Source organism: Mesoplodon bidens, assembly GCF_964165515.1.
Source record: "Mesoplodon bidens genome assembly, chromosome: 8".
In the NCBI taxonomy this organism is placed as follows: domain Eukaryota; kingdom Metazoa; phylum Chordata; class Mammalia; order Artiodactyla; family Ziphiidae; genus Mesoplodon; species Mesoplodon bidens.
In genome coordinates this window covers 20,705,948-20,727,932 of record NC_138165.1, presented here as the reverse complement: position 1 = coordinate 20,727,932, position 21,985 = coordinate 20,705,948, and the positions used below count along the sequence as shown (strand labels likewise).

Genomic DNA, 21,985 nt, shown 5'->3' with positions numbered 1-21,985 from the left:
TAAATTAGTAAAATCTTTCCAAAGAGCAATTGGACAATACAATCAAAACCCTGTAACATGCATCCCCTTTGGTCCAGCCATTCTGCTTATATCCTTATACCCTAAGGATATAATCATGAAAATAGGCACAATGCATGAATTTAATGACAATAATAGCCAATGCAGCATTGTTTTAAAGCAGCTGAGTAATTTTTAAAAACAACATTACAACACAGATAACATTATAACAAGAAGAAGATACCTCTTCTATCAACTCCTGGAGATGCTCAGTCAGGTCCAAATTCTTCCTGTAATCTGTCACAACTTTGTCAAACTCATCCACATATTTCTGCAAATCCCTCATGGCTTCCAAAAGGACATTCATTTTATTATTTGGATAATTTAAGAAAAAAGTTTTATTCTCAACTTTTCCCATTTTCCTTTTCAAAGCCTGTGCAAAAAAAAAAATTAATGACATTCAATTTTTATTTATGAGGCTAGTTAATGATTAAATATTGAGGGGAAAACTTGGAAAAACTTTTGTAGCTTCCTCCATTTAATATGTTAAAATCATAATTATTAAAATGCATTTTGGAAAGAATAGGTTTTCTTTCAGATAGTTTATTGATTCAGCAGCAAACATAGAGAAAATTTACTGCATATCAGGATCTATACCATAGTTTGAGAATGCTACTAATGATTTTAAAAAAGACAGTGATCATAAAATCAAATATTTTATTGTCCTCAGTTAGCTCACTGTCTCCCGAGAAATGCACTCAAATAATCTAGCCAGTATAAGTGATAAGGGGCTGCAGGAACAGGGGAGGAAGGTCCTGACATAGGTGGGTACAAGGAAAGAAAGAGGGGTATACAAGAGGGGGATGTGTGTGTGTGTGTGTGTGTGTGTGTGTGTGTGTGTGAGAGAGAGAGAGAGAGAGAGAGAGAGAGAGAGAGAGAGAGAGAGAGAGAGAGAGAGAGGAAGGGGAGAGGCTGGGTAGATTTGGCAGAAATCATTTTGGAGCTGCTTCAAGAGATAAATCAATTAATTATGTATTTTACATGAAGTACCCAATTGTTATAAAAATTAAAGATGGGGCCTCCCTGGTGGCGCAGTGGTTGAGAGTCCGCCTGCCGATGCAGGGGATACGGGTTCATGCCCCGGTCTGGGAGGATCCCATATGCCGCGGAGCGGCTGGGCCCGTGAGCCATGGCCTCTGGGCCTGCGCGTCCGGAGCCTGTGCTCCGCAACGGGAGAGGCCACAACAGTGAGAGGCCCGCATACCGCAAAAAGAAAAAAAAAAAAAAATTAAAGATGATCTTTTCAGTCCTAATGCTATAAAAAAGCCCAAGGGTTAGGCATCTAGAATTGAAATGCAAAATAATTTTGCAATAATTGTAGTAGCACACACACACACACGTACTTTCTCATTACCTGTAATTTTTCAGCATACATATCTACTTGTTGAATTTGATATTTGAGAGCTTTTAGATTTCGAGCTTTTTCATTTTTCTTAGTGTAGTTAAACTTCAAATTGTTGAATTTCTTTTTGATGTCTTTGAATGACTCTTTGAGCTGCAGTTCAATAAAAAGAAACAGATGATTTCCTTAAAATGAGAACACTAATATTCACTTGAAATAAATCAAGATATCTACACTTCAAAATATTCATAACCTTTGAAATGTATCCAGAGTGATTTTCAGTAGAAGACAGGTCTGCTAAGTGAATATATAATGTGAATTTAAACATATCCCCCAAATATAGGTAATTATAAATTGTTCTTAGTATTTTTTGATTTGTAATTTATAACTAGGATTACAGTTACAGAACATCCTTTGACCTTCAAACAAGAAAGTTTTTAACATATGATAGATTTTAAACAACTCTAATTTTCTTATTTGTATTTATTTATTTGACATCATTTTATAACTCATTCTGTTCTCTGTGTGCTAATGCTAATATTTGTTCCATATTCCAATGCTCTTATAGCCATCATGAATAAATTTATTAAGCCTCCAAGGAGCTGTCCATGAGGTCAATGGAGTGCTGACATTTAGACCAACAAGGACATTAGTGGGGTGGAAGAGGAGACCCAGTATGACAGTCAGTAGGAAAAGGACTGTATTTGTCCAAATCCAATTAAAAATTATTTTTCATGGGCAGTTTCCAGAAGAGATTTACTTCTTAGGTATAAGCCGTTAACTTCAGAGGTCCTTAAAAAATGGAATGTAAGGTGACAGTTGTTGCCTGTGGTGGCAATGCTAACTTGTATATAAACAGAGTGCATGGCTATACACTGAAAACGGGGCATAGATGATGACTTTCTTAAGAACAAACAGTCCAACTTTACCAGTGAGCCAAAATTCTAAGCAGTCTAGTTCCATTAACAACAACACTTTCTGTGCCCTTCTCCAGATTCAAGAAGGATAAACATATTGACAGGCAATTCACTCTATATTATCAGCAAAGAGAAGTACAGAGAAAATATAAACCGTCTCAGATTATATGGAAGCATTTAACAGCCAAGAATAAACAATGTCATGGTTGATAAATTTGAGCTATGACAAGAAAAGTCAGGAAGACATTAAAATTCTTTTCAATGACAGCAAGTAAATTATCCGGGAGGGAATAAAGGCTGGGCACATGCTGGATTTTAAACTTATAATGCAGAAAAACATATTTGCCCCAGAAAATGCTTGTTTTCTCAAAATGCTTATTTCAAATTCTGCATATTGTAAAAACAGAACCTTGACCTTACCTTTAACACTTTCTGAAGACAAGAATCTATAAAGCCCTAGCCTATTTGCATACATGGAAATTATTACACTGATGCAATTTTTGCATTTGCCACAACTATACTTCATCAGTGTTGTTTGTTTTATATGATAAATGAAATTGTTGAGCATTAGCTTTAAATTATAAGCACAGAGACCATGTAAAATATTTAAATTGATAAATCAGTAATATTATAAAGGAGTGGAAAGAACTGTAACTTCAAAATTTGAAAATAATTTCTCTATTAGAACTCATAAAAATATTTAAAAGATAATATTCAGTTGGTATATTTATGAAATAAACAATTAATATTTAAATTTTTTGATATTTGATGTTTTAATATGCATGTATTTGTTATTAGTGGGAAAGGACAAATGAAGTTGATTTTATGGGATTAAGATACGGACTTCATCCTTAGTTAATCACATAAAACTTTGGCAGGAACTTTTTTCCCTTGAAGTCATAATCTGCAACAATAGGTGCAATAACTACCACATCTGAGGAAACCAGAGATTTTTGTATTAAAAAACATGTCCTCAATAGGGAGTTATTGTAATGAGTACAGAGTTTCTGTTGCAGATGGTGAAAAAGTTCGGGAAATGAATAGTGGTGATAGTAGTGCAACACTGTGAATGTACATAATATCACTTAACAGTACTCTTAAAATGGTTAAGATGGTAAATTTTGTTATGTGTCTTTTACTACAGCTAAAAATACAATTTTTATTTTTAATAAAAATAAAGTAAGATAAAATGAAAGGAAAAAATACGTCCAGTCACTAACATGTATCCACTGGAAAATAAAATTTTATATTCTTTTTTCTCCCTTACTGTAACATGACATATATTATAAACTTCAGTCTAAAGAAAGGAAGAGGGGCTCTGTCATCAACCAGATAACCACTGGGTTACACCCGCTTGTTTAAGTGGGAAAAAATCAACATCTATTTGAAAACTATATGATAAATGAGGAAAGGCTGAGCCTTAACACTTTAATTCTAAGACATGACATTTAAAGTCTACTTTGGATTAAGAAATTTAAGACTGATAAGTGATGAGTACAAATTTATTTCTGTTTGCCTCAGAATGTATGCACTTCCACTGACAATGATTTATAAAGCCAAAGATGTTCACGGCGATATGGGTATGTGAAATGGGATCAGTTTCTTTCTGACACATGAGCTCCTTTGACAAGTTGCTGGCACTTTTCTCTTTTGGTCCCACTGGAAATCTATTTTAAATCCTGTACCTTTCCCAGCTCAAATTGAGGACTATGCAGATACAAGTGGAAGGCAGCAAGCATGAACTACCTTCAGCAATAAGATTTTCAGAAAAAATCCAGCCATGCCTAATTTTCTTATCTGCACATTCCAATATGAAAACTTAACTTCCCATCTAATCTCCACATAACTTGTGATCATATTTTTAAGGGAACTGAGTGCCATGGTTGCTCGGCTGTGGTATCATTGTTCACGCAGCTGTTTCTAACTTTAGTTAGCTTGTCAACAATGGGGAATGGTGTAGATGGCCAAGACAACTGCTCAACTGGAGCACAGAAGCAGGCAAAAACACCGAAAGCTTGGGGCAAGAAAAAGTTTACCCTATTCGAAATCTTTAAATGTTGTTTTAATTCATACTGATAAGATTTCTGAAAGTCTTAAGATAATCGGGAGAAAGGTATGTTTTCAAATGAACAGTGCAAGAAGAGGACTAATTTAATATAGCTATAATTAGAAAAAAAAATCATTAAGACGTTAAAACTGCAGTTCTTTTGAAACTAGCATAATGAGCATCTTCACCAAATTTCCCAGGGAGCAGTAAGCCTCTCTCAGGGTTAGGCATAAACAAAAACTTCTTAGAGAAGAAGCAGAAGGGAACAAGATGGACAACAAGGAGGCTGGCTTGTTATTTTTAGTCTTGAGGAAGCTGGTTGAGACAACTTTGGCACAAGAATGTATTATCTGTGAGTCTGTTGCTGGCAAGGCCAATTTACGTGAGGGACATGGGACATTTTAAAACTAAGAAAATGTATTTAAAACAAGAGCTTTTCATTAGAACTATGGCACACAATCGTCCAGAAGCAAAAATACAAAACAAATAGTCCATTTCTCTTAATGTCCATTTTACGAGCTTAATTTCTTGCCCACCATTTTGCCTACTCCAGAAAAAAAAGCTTTCTGATTCTCATCTTCAGTAACAAAAAGAAGGCTGCAATTCTATCACTTCCCAGGGATGCCTGTATTTGAGATGAAGGGACCCAAAGACTCATAACTTAACCTGAATGATTTGCTACAATTATTAACGGTAGAATATTTAGGCTTAGTGCTGGAGAGATTTTGGGACAAGACTTTCTTGGCCTCCAGCTGTTCAGCAACCACATGGCTGTCTTCCTGTGCTTACCATCAGCCTTGTAGAAGCAGGAAATGGGGCCTCTTGGAAGGAGAAGACAATTGCTCCATTTTAAATTGCAGGTGGCAGCATATCTCAGTAATAGCTATTTTATCCACTCTGCAAGTTTTGTTTGTTCATAATATATTTACGTTTTATTTTCTGGACATGATAACCACGATTTTAAACTTTAGCTTTCTATCTTCTTCAGTAAGAAGAGTCATTTTGCAGATGTTAAACACAAAACTTCTAACAGATTCTAACCTTGTGGGATGGACATTTTCAGAACAAATTATAATCTTTCCTATCCTCTTACATATACCAACGAAACAGACTCACAGTGGGGCCTGGTAACGAGCAGTTGTGACTGTGAAGTCCCCTGGGCTTTAAGTTGCCTAGGCTCTTAGTTTCCTGAGGACTCTCCTGTTCTTATGGCCTGGCACACAGTAGTCATATTTGTTGAATGATGATAATTTAGTTTTTTTCTTAAAATGATGAATTAAGGTCATCAATCTGGAAAATAGTAATTATCTGTACTATACCATAGTGTTGCCTCATCTATACCCTCTTTTTCTGCTTCCTTTCTTACCAGATGGTGGCCGTCCACAGTCATTTTGTCAACAGCAAAGCAGTATACAATATCAGGAGGTTTAATGTTATTGGTTGTGTATTTGTCTAAGGCAGCAGCATTCCCCTATTCTACAATAATTTATTGCTGCTAATCTGCCTTATCTCCCTGGAACTTATATGACCGTTTTATCCAAATTGACAAAAGAACAAAAGAATCTGTGTGACTAGAACAAGAGACTCTGACATATGGAATATATATATATATATATATATATATATATATATATATATATATACATATATACACATACATATTTCTGTTTCCTTCCTGATGGGTAAGATGTTGCTACAGTGTAGAAATTTCAGGCTGAAGTAATGTAATTATATGAAAGCTCCATTTGCAAAATTTATTTTGGGAAAATGAATAGCAACCCAATTCTGTCATTACTATACTTTTTTTATGGGGGGGGTACGTGGGCCTCTCACTGTTGTGGCCTCTCCCGTTGCAGAGCACAGGCTCCGGACACGCAGGCTCAGCGGCCGTGGCTCACGGGCCCAGCTGCTCCGCGGCATGTGGGATCTTCCCAGACCGGGGCACGAACCTGTGTCCCCTTCATCGGCAGGCGGACTCCCAACCACTGCGCCACCAGGGAAGCCCCATTACTACACTTTTCATCAAAGTAATTGTTCGCGACCCATAATGAGACTCCAGTGACAAATTTCCATTAACATCATGTAAATGTAAAGGTAATTTTTTTGGTCAGGTTGCGAGAAGGAAACATGCTCGATATTAACTTATTACATTTCCAAATAAGACATGTAAAGAATAAGGAACTGATGATGTTCTGTCATGTAATATGGCACAGAATATCTATAATGCCTTGTGTATTAAAAGCTTATTTATATTGCCAGGCAAGAAAATGTACAGTGAGATTCAACATTCATGCATACAAATATATCTTTGTGTGAAATGAGTGGGAAAAAACTCCACAAAATCTGGCAGTCTGAAGGGTGTGTTTTCTAGTACACATGGAGAAAATGAGTTTTTACAATTAACTAACTATGGCTTATATAGTATATAAAATTAGAAAATAATAATATTTTACCCAAAGAGAATCAAGGCACAAAACCATGGTTCTTTGTCGTTAAGGAATATCACATCACATTAAAAAAAAAATCACATTTAGAATACCTCACTTTATTTTACCTTGAAATACTGAGTTCTTTTCTTTTTTTTTTTCTGTTATTTTTTGCCATGTGGCTTGCGGGATCTTAGTTCCCCAGCCAGGGATTAAACCCAGGCAACAGCAGTGAAAGCCCTGAGTCCTAACCACTGGACCACCAGGGAACTCCTGAGTCCTTTTCTAAGGGCCTTTAGTGCAATTAAAACCATGCAATAAAGTAATTTTAGTTGAAATAACCAAATGAACTGTGCTATTATATCAGATCATACAAAGAGAATATGTGACGCATATTCGAGAAAACAAAGATAGAAGAAGAAAACATAGTAAAAGGATACATTAACATCAGACCATGCAGTGGTTGAATGGGTTCAAACATTAACTGAATGGTGAACTCTGAGTTTAGCAGGTGACAAGCTGGTGCCCAGTAAAAGTTGGTCCCCAATAAATGAGCCTCTGGCCCAAAGCTGACTCCCTGAAACCCCACAGTCCTGCAGCACACTGCTCAAGTGAAAACTGTATACTCCTCAGTTTCCTTATCTGGAAAATGAAAGTCCTCCAAAACCAATTTCAGCTCAGATCAGCGAACTTCCAAGAAGCACTTTAAATGCACTGGATACAAAATAATGCATTTCAAAATCAACTGAACAAATCAAATGCTATGCTTGGTCTAGTTCCCTGGTGGGCTATCTGACTTTATTTTTTTATACAAAAAAAATTAGTGTAACATACAGCTTTTAATTTTACATAATTTTTAAGCACTTATACCAAATACTAATAATGATAATAATAATTAAAATATCAAATATTATTACAACTTAGAATCTGGCTCTGACATTCACAATACAAACTACACCACACATCTCTTTATTTTATTAACGGGCACTGAAAATATTCCTTTGGATTATTTTCCCATTAAGCTTGTAGTTGGAAAATCCAGGCTGTGCATGATATACTGTGACATGCCTTGTATATCTCTATGAGGAAGGAAAAGGGAAAAGGGCCAAAATTTTTCAAAGATCCTTTGAATATGAAACTGTGACTTATATCAAACATTAGTTGGATTTGAAGTAGAAGCAAATGGGAAGAATCACTCTCTTAATACTTAAGATCATGTTAAAGTGATGTTTGACTCCTAAATCAAACCTGCACATATCTGGTTTCTGGTTCCTGTTACAGTACAGGCAATCCTGGCGTGTCCCTACTATGACTGGAAGGGCCATCTGTCTTCCCAGCCTGCTGGCTCCCAGCAAAGGCTCATCACAAGGCAGCCCTGTAAACAGAACCACTGTGGAAAGGGCCTGAACAGGGAGACCCAGCTCCATAAAGGCCACCATGCTTCAGGAAGAGGGAAAGTGAGCCATAGGCAGCTGGGAATAGCCCTTAGCCTGCTCTCTTGTGCTTTCAATAAAATATGGTTGAACGTCACAGCAGAGAGAGAGCTTCGGCAAGAAAAGTTTACAAAAAAAAAAAAAAAAAAAAAAAGGAAGAAGAGGAAGAAAAAGAAGAAAGAAAACAACTTTGGGGAAAGATAGTAAAAAAAAATTATTTCCATGTGAATCTAAATTTTATAGCCTGAGGAGAATTAAGATTGTTTTCCTTAAAGTGATCTGGCTGAAGTGTTGCTAACTGCAGTACAGGACCCAGAAGAGGCCATTCTACTACACAGAGGGCAGGCTACACTAGGGGTTTAACCCTGAGCAAATTAATGAGTCTCTCGCTCACAGTGACTCCTGAAACCCAGACTCAGAGCAGAAACTCTACAGTCCTGTGGCACACTCAGCTGAAAACCCTCCATGATGCTGCTTCCTGTTTCCCTCCCACTGAATGGGATCCAAGCGGCCTCTCCTGCTCTCGCCCTCTTGCTTTCCTTCCAGCCATGCTCCTTTCCTGCACTTCTCTGTGGGCTATGAAAGGGCTAGACCACTTTCTAAGTTTAGTTACTCATACTTAAGTCCATGCTCTAATGTTGTTTGATAATATTTGATACTCCCTGGTCCTAAATTGTGTAAAGAGGGCATAAACAGAAAAATCAAGAAAGTTCACCATGTCTTTTTCCCTCCGCTCACTTTCCTAATGGGTTTGTGATTAATGAACTTAGAAACGTCTTGCTCTAAACAGAGATAAATCCGGAATTGTGGTACCTTTTGTTCTGCTGTCAGTTCCAGTAAGGAACCAGGACCCTCGCTAAGCTGTATTTTTCTCCTAGAACAAGTAAACCTTTAGATGGAAAGCTGAACTCTGGGAGGGTGTGGCTCAAGCTCAGTATGTGTCTGGGGGTTGGGGGTTGGGTAGAGCTGAGGAAGGGGAGGTGGAATTAACTGTGTATGGAGGAGGGGGCATGGACTCTAGGCGTTGTTTTGCCAGAGAAGTCACTCAGTTTGAGTAAATATGAAACCAGCCGCTTGACTTTGGTGCTAATACTTTGTAGCCTCTGAGGCAACAAGCCTGCTCCCCTTAGCACCCCCTTCATCATGAGTCAATGGTACTTAAATAGCATCTCAGCAGGCCGGAGCTGGCTGAACCGGGATGCTATCGCTCTGCACCGATGATGTGTATCCACTCAAGCAAAACAACTGCTGTAAGGGTTTGGGGTGGGTTGGGGAGGAGCAAACAAAAAGCCCTAATGCTACATTCTAGGTTCTTCCATGTGTTGACAATATACTGACCTCAAAAAGTTGGGGAGCTTAAAGTGTACTCAATCTTTCTGAGCCCTGAGGCCATTGCTTGGTGCATTAAAGGTCAAGGGTAAAAAGAAAGTCTCCTGATTCACTGTGCGTGTGTGTGTGTGTGTGTGTGTGTGCGCGCGCGCACTCTCACCTCGCTCATCTCATCCCTTGCGGTACAGAACTCCAGGCTGTGGGTCAGGGCCCGCTCGTGGTCCTCAGCCTGGGCACGCCAGTTCAGCCTGTCCCCCTCAAGGCTGTCCAGCTGCTGCTGCAGGTTCTTTGCAGAAACATTAGAGCAGTTCTAAAAATGAAAGAGAAGGGGAAGTGATGAAGGGAATTGGCAAAACAGCAATGAGAACAACATGCTATTTACCTGCATTGTGAAACTCATAAATGACATTAAAAAATAGGCTCCTGATTTTTTATTTTACCTTAAGCTTCTTTGAATATAATGATTTCAGAAAGAAGCCAGACACCCAGCACCCAATGTTGGGAAAGACAAACCCTTACATTTCCAGGCTCGAAACTTCAGTTTTGAAGATTTGCTCATCACACCCAATGCCTCAGAGACACTATTCATTATAAGGTATAATTTTTACTACAGAAGGCATAAAATATGCATTAGAAACATTTGGCTTCTGCACTATAATTTTCCTGTCAACTTGAGCGTAACCTCAGGTTTATTATGCAAGTGCTCCAACCTCTACTCAGCGCAGAGGGCTGCCGAGGCCAAGGCCAGATGCGGACTGGAGAACAATTTACATTATTTGTGCAAAGTGAGACGTCTTGCTTGTTTTTTTCTTTTTAAAATAAATTTACTAATAAAACAAAACTCTTTAAAAAGAAAGGTCCTTCTTGGGAAAAACATTCTGTTATAACAGCGACAGATATTTTGTATTTCTGTGTCTTTCAGTTAAGAAAATACTTTAGATCCATTGAATTCCATATAGTTTAGTGGATATCTTAAATGAACTTTGAAATAAAATCGGCTATTATGATTTTTATTAATGTTATACATACTGGATAGAATTAACATAATCTTTTCTCCCCTCAAATTAAGAATTTGGAGAAGGAGTTTTTTAAAAATCAGAGCCCAATGTGTTATTTAGAAAAATTTAATCTGGAATTATTTCCATCTCTTTTAGTCTCCTTTGGTAAGGTCAGTCCAGTGGAATAAAGCAGATCCAGTGATGAGTGCCCAGATCCCTGGGTGGAGTCAGGGTTCTTGGGCTTTTCTACCCTGGGGTTCTATGGATAAAGCAGCTTCTCTGGGATAAGACTCTTCACCTATAAAATGAGGGTCCTGGGCCTGACGATCTCTTGGCTACCTTTTGGATCTGACGTGCTAAAGCAGCATTGTCCAACAGAAATACAACTGAGCCACATAAATAATTTTAAATTTCTTAGTAGTCATATTAAAAAGTAAAAAAGGAACAGTTGAAATTAATTTTCATAATATAGTTTGTTTAACCAAACACATACCCAAACATGTAACCAAATATTAAAAAATATTAATAAGGTTTTTTTCATATTAAGTCTTTGAAATCAAGTCTGTATCTCACACTTAGAGCATATCACAATTGTTGCTAAATTTCTATCAGAAATACTTGATCTGCACTTAAATCTCATAGAGTTTAATAGACTCACATACCCAAATTGTTCCCAATATACTTAAAAGTTTTACAATTTGGGGTATCAGTTTTAAATTTAAATTAATTAAAGTTAAATAAAATTAAAAGTTTAGTCCCTTAATTGCATTAGGCATATTTCAAATGTGAAAAACTAACTGCCATTATAGATAGCACACCTCTATGATTTTTTTTAAATTAGCATGAGAATAGATGTATCAAACAAGCCTTTTAAAATCAGATTTTTCGGGCTTCCCTGGTGGCGCAGTGGTTGAGAGTCCGCCTGCCAATGCAGGGGACACGGGTTCGTGCCCCAGTCTGGGAAGATCCCACATGCTGCGGAGCGGCTGGGCCCGTGAGCCATGGCCGCTGAGCCTGCGCGTCCGGAGCCTGTGCTCCGCAATGGGAGAGGCCACAACAGTGAGAGGCCCACATACTGAAAAAAAAAAAAAAAAGAGCAAAAAGAAACAAGCGTATAAAATCAGATTTTTCTCCTTAAAATGTTTTTCTCTGGATGCGGTAGAAACTTACCACAAATAAGTAGCCCAATGGTTTAATGTATTTTTAAATTTAACATATACCAGGCAATCTGCCTGGTTTCTTTCATATTACAGGCCAACTGAGAGCTATATTAGGTATAAATGATGGTGTTCTAAGTTGCTTACAGGCCGCTGAACTGACGAGATGATGTCCACCCCCAAGGAAAGAGCCAGTTTATGGAGATGGTCTATGTGTGCCTGCTTTTCCCGAGAGCGACTGAGGAGAACCTGGGCATCGTGAGCATCATCCATTTCCTTTGGCTGTTGTAGAAACTCCAGTTCTCTTGATCTGAAGTGTCGTCCCAGCTGAAATTTAGGCCATTAACAATTAACCTTCGTATTTTTATGAAGACAGATTTTTTAAATTGAGGTATAGTTGCTGTACAAAATTATATAGCTGGCAGGTGTACAATATAGTGATTCACAATTTTTAAAGGTTATACTCCATTTATAGTTATTATAAAATATTGGCTATATTCCCTAAATTGTACAATATAATCTTGTAGCTTATTTTATACCTAATAGTTTGTACCTCTTAATCCCCTACCTCCGTACTGCCCCTCCCCCCTTCCCTCTCCCCACTGGTCACCACTAGTTCTCTATATCTGTGAGTCTGCTTCTTTTTTGTTATATTCACTACGTTGTTGTATTTTTCAGATTCCACATATAAGTGATATCATACAGTATTTGTCTTTCTCAAAGATGGCTTTAAAAAAAAACTTATTTCCTATAACATATTTAACTAGCAGGTCAACACTGAGAAGCTCATCTAAAATTATTAGTATTATAGACAAATAAGTGTTACAATGCTGCAAGTCAACAGGGTAAAACTGAGGGACTAACACTGTCAGTTCTATTAAAGAAGAAAACACTGCTCACAGCCTAAACCTTTAGCAAGATGAGGCCTGTGATTTGAGTAAATTCAGAGGCTATTTTCAAGGGATTTCAATAAGTCTCCATTTTCTGTTAATAGAGGCCAAGGACTATGAAGTTTTACTGAGCACTCTACTGATACTTGAGATATAAAAGAAATTGTTTTCTTCCCTCAAAGACCTTACACTTGAGTAAGGGGAACAAAAGTAATTAAGAATCAAGATGTTAAAAATTACAGATGTGTGGAATAAACAATAAGAGTTCAAGGAATTTTGAAGAGAGAAAAATCACTCCAAGGGAGGTGGATGGTTGGATGGAGGGACAGGGCCTAGATGGTAGAGAGGAGACAGAAGGACCTGTCAGATAATGGCAGCCCAAGAGTCAAGGCTTGGAATTAGGGATGTGGACGCCTTCTTTGAGGGACCAAGGAGAGCTCAGTTTGGCTGGAACATTGGGCAGAATGGGGCCCAGTGAGAGAAAAGTCAGGGGCCAGACTGAGGAAAGCTTCTAATATCAGAATAAGCAATCTGGCCTTTATTTATTACACAATCATTTATTTTTAATTTCATAGTTTAAAACTGAGAGTCTTCCAAACATCCATGACAAGTCTTACCTCTTCTCTGACTTGGTGGAACTGGACAATCTTATACAGGATTTCCTCGTAATCTTGGATTCTCTCTTTCTGGTTTTGATGGAGGTGAATTAGGTCCTTCAGCTGCTGAGACTTCTCTTTCACAGGGGCTCCTTTACCACTTAACTCTTCTGACTTTTTTATAATGTATTGAACCTCATCATTCAGTTGCTAAAAAGTTGTAAGCAATAAAAGAAATACAGCTTTTAGAGAGCTTTTTACTTTATAACTGACTATATGAAGATCTCAGTAACAAATCACTCTCTTATTTGTTAACAAATACTTATTGTGAGCTTCACCCCCATCCCTGCAAACCCAGGCATTGTGCATGATGCTAGGGATATATTATTGCATCCTCATCTTCTCAGAATTTTTTTAAAAAATTAATTTAAATTAATTAAATTAAAAAAACACAAAAAAGTGTTTCAAAGTTAGGTGGCGAAATGGAAAGTCATATATTTCTATGACATACCAAATATTCTGGTCATCTGTTAAGTAAATATATTCTAGATGCTCTATGAGGCTGTGACCACCTGTGATATTTAATACAACCAGAATCAGGGGGTATGATAAGAACACCAAAAGAAGGCAAGCATAAAAATATATTGGGGGAATTAGTTGTCCTCTGTGATAAAAGAATGATCAAAATGAACCACCAGCTGAGCAGCACAGTAGCTATGCTGCTTTAAAAGCAGTCATCCCAGAATCCACAAATAGCCACCACTTGTAGGGAGGGATAAGCCACCTTCTTTTTACCCAGAACTGCTCAGATAGCCCTTATAGGAATCTAAATCCTGGTGCACAGCTTAAAGAGGAAGCTGCTATAATTTCAGGGCTGTATTTTATGTCAAGGATAACAGTAATGGAAATGATTTAGGCTAAGGAGATAATTTGCAGAAGAGTGACCTAGTGAGGGTCTTCATGTTGAAATCAAGTACATGGGCATCAAATATACGCACATCACAGTGACAGAGCTAAAGAAGCTTGACAACAGTTCCTGATTTAGAGGAATTTACACACATCAGGAATTTACACACATACACTTACTCATGTGCAGGGACATGTGCACACACGAAATGCAGATACATATGATACAGAGTATAACAAAGAAACCGACAGATAGGCTAGGAGAATTTTCTAAGAGTTTGGAGGAAAGAGTTCACTGTGGGCCACAGTGGTGTGTGTGCTTTTTGTGAGGGGGGTGGTGGTGGTTATGTATTACATTAGTTTTGTCTTAAAGGAACATAAATTAGATATTCCCTAAAGGAATCTTCAAACTTATGTTTCGGGGTTTCTTTAAAGCCAATACTTGCAAAGTAGTGACAAACAGAAACACAGGTATCTTAACTTTGCAGCAAAGAACACAAATCCAGGCAGGAGGATAACGTGACTGGCAAACTTTTTCGGCAGCTGTGTCAAGCTCAGGAATGGCAAGAGGGGGCGGGCGGGGGGGTATGGAATGCACTAGCAATCAGGGCCTGGGAACATGACTCATGGTTTTTTCTCTCACATCCTGAGGGCTCTCCGAGAGGGAGAAAGGGAGAGCACAGCAAAATTCTTGGAATCGTGGTAGGAGCCTGGGGTGCCAGTGGGTGGGCACAATGACATCACAGTGATAATTTCAGGAACAGAGGTCAGCAGAACCTCTGTGTCAGAGATTGCCCATCCTTGTTTTGATATGTCTGAATAGAAAACATGTCTATACCCCTTAGGAAAAAAGAATTAGAGTAAATATATATGATAAATACATTAATAAGGAACTAATTTAAATTAAAATAATCTAAGATAAGAATATATTAAGGACCTTTTGTAGCCCGAATGTTTGTGTATCATCAAATATAGCACACTGCAGTTAAACAGGAAGAAAAATGTGTTTTTAAAGTGGATTTCTAGACAAGAAATGCTTTTGTTTTTTAAAAATTATAATTCATCAGACTGTAAAAATTAATTAGGTGAGCATCGACTGAACAGTTTTTAATACTTTTTCATTCACCCAACGCCATCAATTTGTTTCTTCACCTGGAACTGAGGTTTCATTTCGTTCCACTTTTTCTGTAGACCTAAAATGGTCTGGAGACTCCCTCCAAGGTCAAGTGCAGACACAGGCATAAGTGATTCCTGAAGAAGTTTTAAGTTGTGAGTAGTCTGAAATAGACATTAGATAGTTATGCATACGTTTTCTTTGATACCACCAGCAAATACGTCATATTCATTCCAGTGATGACATGGTGTGTCATCATACTTTTCAATTACCATGAAAGCACTCACTACCTAGAGTGAGCTTGTGGTTCTAAACCACCAATGAACAAAAGCACAGGCCCTCTTTTTATTGTGGTAAAATACACATAACAAAACTTACCATTCGAACCATTTTTAAGTGTGCAACTTAGTGGCATTAGTACATTCATACTGGTGTGCCACCATTACCACCATCCATCGCCAGAACTTTCTCATCTTCCCAAACAGAAACTCTGTATTGGTTAAACTCTAACTCCCATTTCACCCTCCCCTCAGCCCCTGGTATTCTCTATTCTGCTTTCTGTCTCTGTGAATTTGACTACTCGAGGTTCCTCACATAAGTGGAATCACAATATTTATCCTTTTGTGTTCGTCTGATTTCACTTATGTTTCCAAGGTCCCTCCATGTTGCAGCATGTGTCAGAATTTCCTTCCCTTTTAAGGCTGAATACTACCCATTTGCCTGTTCCCTCACCTTTCTAAGTTGCTCTTTGAACGCTCCCCACTGCTGTTTCACGGGCTTGCTTGCAGTGGCTTTAAGTTGCCAGGCTATCCGAAGGCGGCTGAGTTCTTCCCTTTCTGCCTTCTGGCTTTCCATAGTGTTCTCCATAATGTGTACTTCATTTTTCACGTTTAATATTTCATTTGCTTTTGCCTGTGAAATTAATAATTGTATAATGGCTTTTCTTTCCCAAGAAATACAACATTTTGCATACAACTATTTGAGGAGGCAAACGCTTCATCATAGCCAAAGCAGAACACAGTTCTGATATCAAGACAAGTCTGAAAAGTCTGTGCACAGGCACAGCTGGGCCCTCAGAACCCATAATCTATGCTTGGACGTCAGCTCCCGAGCTCTTCATGACCCCACTGGTGTTTGAGTCCTCTCCTTTAGGATCTGTTCATTTCCTAGGGCTTAAAGGGTCCAGAAATTTTGAAGTTGAGATTATTTTAATGCATAAGTTTTAAAGTGGATTCCACCTTTTATTTTAACACACATTAGAATATGTCAATATCTGAGTATCAGGGACCATGAGGGGGCAGATTGTTCTGGGTCTGTGTTTCTTTCTAAACTATCCCATTGTACATATTGGGCGGGCCAAAAAGTCCCTTTGGTTTTTAAGTAAAACTGAAAGACACATTTTTCATTTTCACCAAGAACATTATTGAACAACGTATTCACCCCTTTGGTCCACTACCTTCTGCCATTTTTCAGGCAGCTTCATAATTCCATCTTCCCAAAACTTTTTATCTTTTTGTGCAAAGAACTCTTCCAGGTGCCTTTTACAGTCTTCAAGGGAACTGAAATTTTTTCCATTAAGAGAATTTTGTAAAGACCGAAATAAATGGAAATCCGAAGGTGCAATGTCTGGTGAATATAGCGGATGAATCAGAACTTCCCAGCCAAACTGTAACAGTTTTTGCCTGGTCATCAAAGAAGCATGCAGTCTTGTGTTATCCTGATGGAAGATTATGCGTTTTCTGTTGACTAATTCTGGATGTTTTTCTTCAAGTGCTGCTTTCAGTTGGTCTAATTGGGAGCAGTACTTGTTGGAATTAATCGTTTGGTTTTCCAGAAGGAGCTCATAATGGAGGACTCCCTTCCAATCCCACCATAGACACAACATCACCTTTTTTGGATGAAGACCAGCCTTTGGTGTGGTTCATCTAGCTTGCCCCATGATCTCTTCTGTTCCACATTATTGTACAGTATCCACTTTTCATCACCCGTAAAAATTTGTTTAAAAAATGGAACGTTTTTGTTATGTTTAAGTAGAGAATCACATGAGGAAATACAGTCAAAAAGGTTTTTTTCACTTAATTTATGTGGAACCCAAACATCAAAACGATTAACATAACCAAGTTGGTGCAAATGATTTTCAACCCTTGATTTGGATATTTTGAGTATGTCGGCTATCTCACATGTGGTATAACGTTGATTGTTCTCAACTAATGTCTAGATTTGATCGTTATCAACTTCAACTGGTCTACCCGACCATGGTGGAGCGTCCAGCGAGAAATCTCCAGCACAAAACTTCACAGAACACTTTTGCCATGTTCCATCGGTCACAGCACCTTCTCCATACACTGCACAAATCTTTTTTTTGCATTTCAGTTGCGTTTTTACCTTTCTTGAAATAATAAAGCATAATATGCCAAAAATGTTGCTTTTTTTCTTCCATCTTCAATATTAAAATGGCTACACAAAAATTCACCAATTTTGATAAGTCTTTTTTTAAATGACGCTGATATGACAGCTGTAATATACAATCTAAGAAAATTGTTTCAAATGAAGTTAAAGACAACTAAGTGCTACTAGACCCATCTTACAGAAAAAACCGAACAAACCTTTTGGCCAACTCAATACTACAATTATTTAAAATTTTCCTTGTGAGCAGTTCCTCAAGTTACTCCATTTTGTGAGAACTGAAATGTACCTCTATATACAGTTGTCCCTCGGTATTCACGGCAGCAGGGTGGGAGGCGGGGACTGGTTCCAGGACTCACCACGGATACCAAAACCAGTGGATGCTCAAGTCCCATGGCTGGCACTCCATATCTGCAGGTTTCAACCAACTGTGGATGGTGTACTATGTTTAGCTCTGAGGTTGGTTGAATCCAGGGATTTGGAAGCAGTGGATATGGAGGGCCAACTGTATCTCTATATTTGTATCTCTATTGTGCACCAGAAGAACAATATCTAAATTCCAACACTTCTCTTCCCAACTTTCATATGTTCTAGATCTCTGATTTGAAATCCTTTAAACAACGATTTTAAACTACTGGAAATTCAATCAGAGGCAGAAGGATAAGAGAGGTAGAGAGTAAGACAATGGGCTTTTTTTATGTCAAACATCAAAAAAATGCAGAAGAATATTTGTTTGGCAAAACAGTAATTTTTACTTTGATGGCCAGCTTTTCTCAGTAAATCCTTGAATTTCTAAGGAGCAATTGCACATGAATTTCTACAATGGCAATGACAGCTGGGTATCTAAAAGTCACGGGACCTTTTAGATTATAGTCAGAAGATAGTGCCATGAATATGTAACAGGATATTTTAAATCACAGGCCATCTTATTTTAAAATTATTTTAAATGACATTAATATTGCACATTTATATTTTTATATTAATGTAGACATTATAAAGTGTCGTTTAATTGAAAAAATACCTGCAGGTGCTAAATGTGACTTCTCCTATGAATTTGGGGATCTAGTAGTAAAATGATGTATTCTGTAATTATGATGAACAAGACACACATATTATGAAAGGTATTAGACAGCCACAGCAGGCCCTAAAGCAAATCATATTTTTATCTATGCTATAAATAAAGATAGGGTATCTTTCACATATTATTAAGAAAATATTAATCAAAATGTTATATAATACACAATTTAATGTAAACTTGGAATTTGTAGCATGTCAATGACAACTACAATCGGAAGAGTATATGCCCTGAATGAAGCCTAGAAAAGAGAGCTATGGTAGGATCTGTTGATGCCTAGCTAGCAGGATTCAAGAAGAGTGATTATGCATTTGGCAAACAAATATTTTGGCCACTCAGAAAGATTAAATAATTTGCCTGAGGTCTAGTTAGTAAACACACTACTCATTCTACTTCTGTATAGGGTCATTGGAAAATTTGCCATAATCTAGTCTAAACAGGGCACTAAATTATCCATTTTCCATGTAGATTCACACACAATGAGTGGTCTTCTGAAATCTTGCTTTTCAGATATCTTGATAACTGGAAGGCAGTATTCCATGTAGCATTCTTGGTATTTGCCACTATAAATTAGTAAATTGGCACTTTCATCAAGATGTCTGCCAGATTTCTGCCCTAAATCAGTTTTTCTGATTGTGATGATTTTTAGATGAACTGAAAAATTTTTTAATTTCAAGCTTGAAAATCTGAGCTCCGGCAACCCAGTCAAGAGCAGAACACTCAGCGGAAAATGCCAGCTGGTCTTCTTCCTTCTTAATAACCAAACTGGTTACCACATTTCAGCAATAATGTTTGTTTAAAAGCCTAATGGTCCGAAAGATATAAAGAGAATAAAAATTGTGTTATACTGGCTTTATCAAATGGCTTTACCATTCATATCTCAGAATGTCACTGAACCAATAAAGTTAAGCATTTTGTGGACCTTCATTCTTATCAATAAGGAGGAATTTATTTATCATATGACACTGGTAAGGACCTTGGGGTAAAGTAGCCATGTTTATAATGTCAAGATACAAGACCACCAAGGTATGTAGTAAAATACACACTGTTGCTGAAAACTCTAAATGGACATTTGAATATCATGAAACCTAAGTTTATTTAGACAAAGATACAAAATATAATTTTGAATGGATTCCTGCTACAGATCTTAAATGAAAATCTGACTGTACAATCTTAAACATTCTAAATAAGTAATAAAGGACTTCTGTTTCTTGGTAGGATGGAGTAGCTAGTGGCAGAGCAGTGCTTCTGCCTAGAACAACTAGAAAAGCTGGAATAAATGCAGAAAGCATCTATTTGAAGGCAAAAAGAACTAAAGAGGCCAAGACTCCAGAGAAGGATGAATCTGAGAGTGGTGAGCTCACCTGTCACCTCTCCTACCCCAGTCAGGGGCATTTCCCAATTCTGTATGCTGACAGGAGGCTGAACATGAGGCTTTACTGGGGGACAGAGAAAACAATAGAACTTTTGGCAGACACTAGTGGGGATGGGGGTTCAAGCACACAGCTCATCTTCATCTCAGAACATTGACAAAATACTGGGGCTGAACAGGGCAGTGGATTAAAAAACCCAAGCAAAAGCCTCTGAAAAGCAGAGTGGAAGTTTTTCAGCTATCTCCCAAGACTCCCCAAATTGTAGACCTGCCAGGGGGAGAGACCTCAGAGAATTCACCAAGCTCTAACTTGAAAACGCTGAGAGCCCAAGGTCAACAGAATAGATGGAGTATTGACAGGACTGTACTCCAGACTCAACTCCACAAGCTCCTGATTGGCTTAAGTGATCTTCAACCAACACCCACCTAAGGAAAGAAGATAACACCATTTGGAACTCCTACAATTTTTTTATACATAATGCTTGGCATTTGATAGATATTCTCTCATCATCCCAAGATAGGACGACAGAACTGGAAACCGAGAGAAAAAGTAGACAATAGAAACAATTCCTGATCCAGATGTTGGACTTAGCTGACAAACACTTTAAAATACCCATGATTAATATGGTCACGAAAGTACAGGAAAGATGGAGAAAGAGAGGATTAAAAAAGAGAATTTCACTGGCAATATAAATCTAATAAAAAAGAACCAACTGGAAATTCCAAAACTGAAAAATATAATTTCTCAAAAGGAAGTTAGTAAGAAAAAGGATAGGCCAAAAAAAGTGCAGTTTGCAAATATGTAAACTCCCTTATGAGTGCAAATTGGAGAAGTACACAGTGAAGAGATGGATATAAAGATATACTGAAAAAGAGTAAAAATCTTAAAGATAGATAGATAGATAGATATGTTCTAAATGTTCCAAGTAAAAAATAACAATTTTTTTTACAGTAAAGCACCAATATAACATAAGAACATAGGTAAAATACTCAGTAAGTTTTCTCTGATGCATATGGATAGTATTAGATAAATTAGAATTATTTAATGCATATTTTGTTTCCATATAGATTTAAGAAGACTGGTCTTTAAACAACAAAGTTTGAAACAATGAAGATAAAGAGGAAATTGTAGCTCAAAGTAGATGAGGGTAGTTAGAGCCCAACTCTTCCAAATGAATTCAGGCTCCAGACTGAGATTCATCACGTGTCAGAGTACTGAGAAAATTGCAAATGTCAGTCATCTTTGCAAATCTACAGAAAATAGGAGAAGGGCCAGAAAATTAGAGGAAGGAAAATGCCCTGATTTTCAAATGGGGGAAAAGATGGCGTATGTGATTTACCTGTCATGAAGCTTTACATTGAAAACAAGGGCAATAAAGTCATCAGATTGTGAGCACTTTGGAAAGAACCCTATGATCACTAGGAGTCAAACTAATTTTTGCCAAATTATATTATACAATTGATAGGATACTAGGTAGATAGACCTTCCTTTGAGCAGTGTCTTCCATTATAGACTTAAGAAAAAGTGGTTAAAATAAAGTACGATTGGGAACATCCACGATTGTTTAAAAGATTGGTTAATTAATTGATTGATTAATGGATTGGGGTAGCAATCTGCCCCTCAGACACTTTTATTAAAGATCTAATTGCAGCCACAAGAGGCTTACTTATTAATATACAGAATTAAACCCAGGAGAGATGGCTACTGCAATAGATAGCAGGCTCAAAATTAGTTTAACAAGATGGAATCATGAGTCAAAACTAACAAAGTGATATAAAATAGAAATAAATATAAAGCTTCACATTTGTATGTAAAAGATAAATAGGCGACATGGATATAAAATGGGAGAGACCTAGCCTGGCAGGAACTGCAATAAAAATGTAATGCAATTGTAGTTTTTCCATCACAGGCTTAATATG

General features: G+C 37.5%; 1 protein-coding gene across 2 annotated transcripts in view; it reads right to left on the bottom strand.

The window, feature by feature from the left end:
* The window catches only part of CCDC141 (coiled-coil domain containing 141), a 220,362-nt gene that overhangs the window by 40,203 nt on the left and 158,174 nt on the right, over nucleotides 1-21,985 (bottom strand). For both annotated transcript variants that reach the window (XR_014016451.1, XM_081241858.1), the window contains exons 14-20: nucleotides 15,945-16,124; nucleotides 15,251-15,376; nucleotides 13,214-13,402; nucleotides 11,854-12,033; nucleotides 9,712-9,861; nucleotides 1,412-1,552; nucleotides 242-430 (exon numbers count right to left, since the gene is read on the bottom strand). Coding sequence is in view for 1 of the 2 variants with exons in the window: in XM_081241858.1 (XP_081097984.1) it covers nucleotides 242-430; nucleotides 1,412-1,552; nucleotides 9,712-9,861; nucleotides 11,854-12,033; nucleotides 13,214-13,402; nucleotides 15,251-15,376; nucleotides 15,945-16,124 (1,155 nt within the window). In the remaining variant the exon portion in view is untranslated. The remainder of the gene's footprint in view (nucleotides 1-241; nucleotides 431-1,411; nucleotides 1,553-9,711; nucleotides 9,862-11,853; nucleotides 12,034-13,213; nucleotides 13,403-15,250; nucleotides 15,377-15,944; nucleotides 16,125-21,985) is intronic.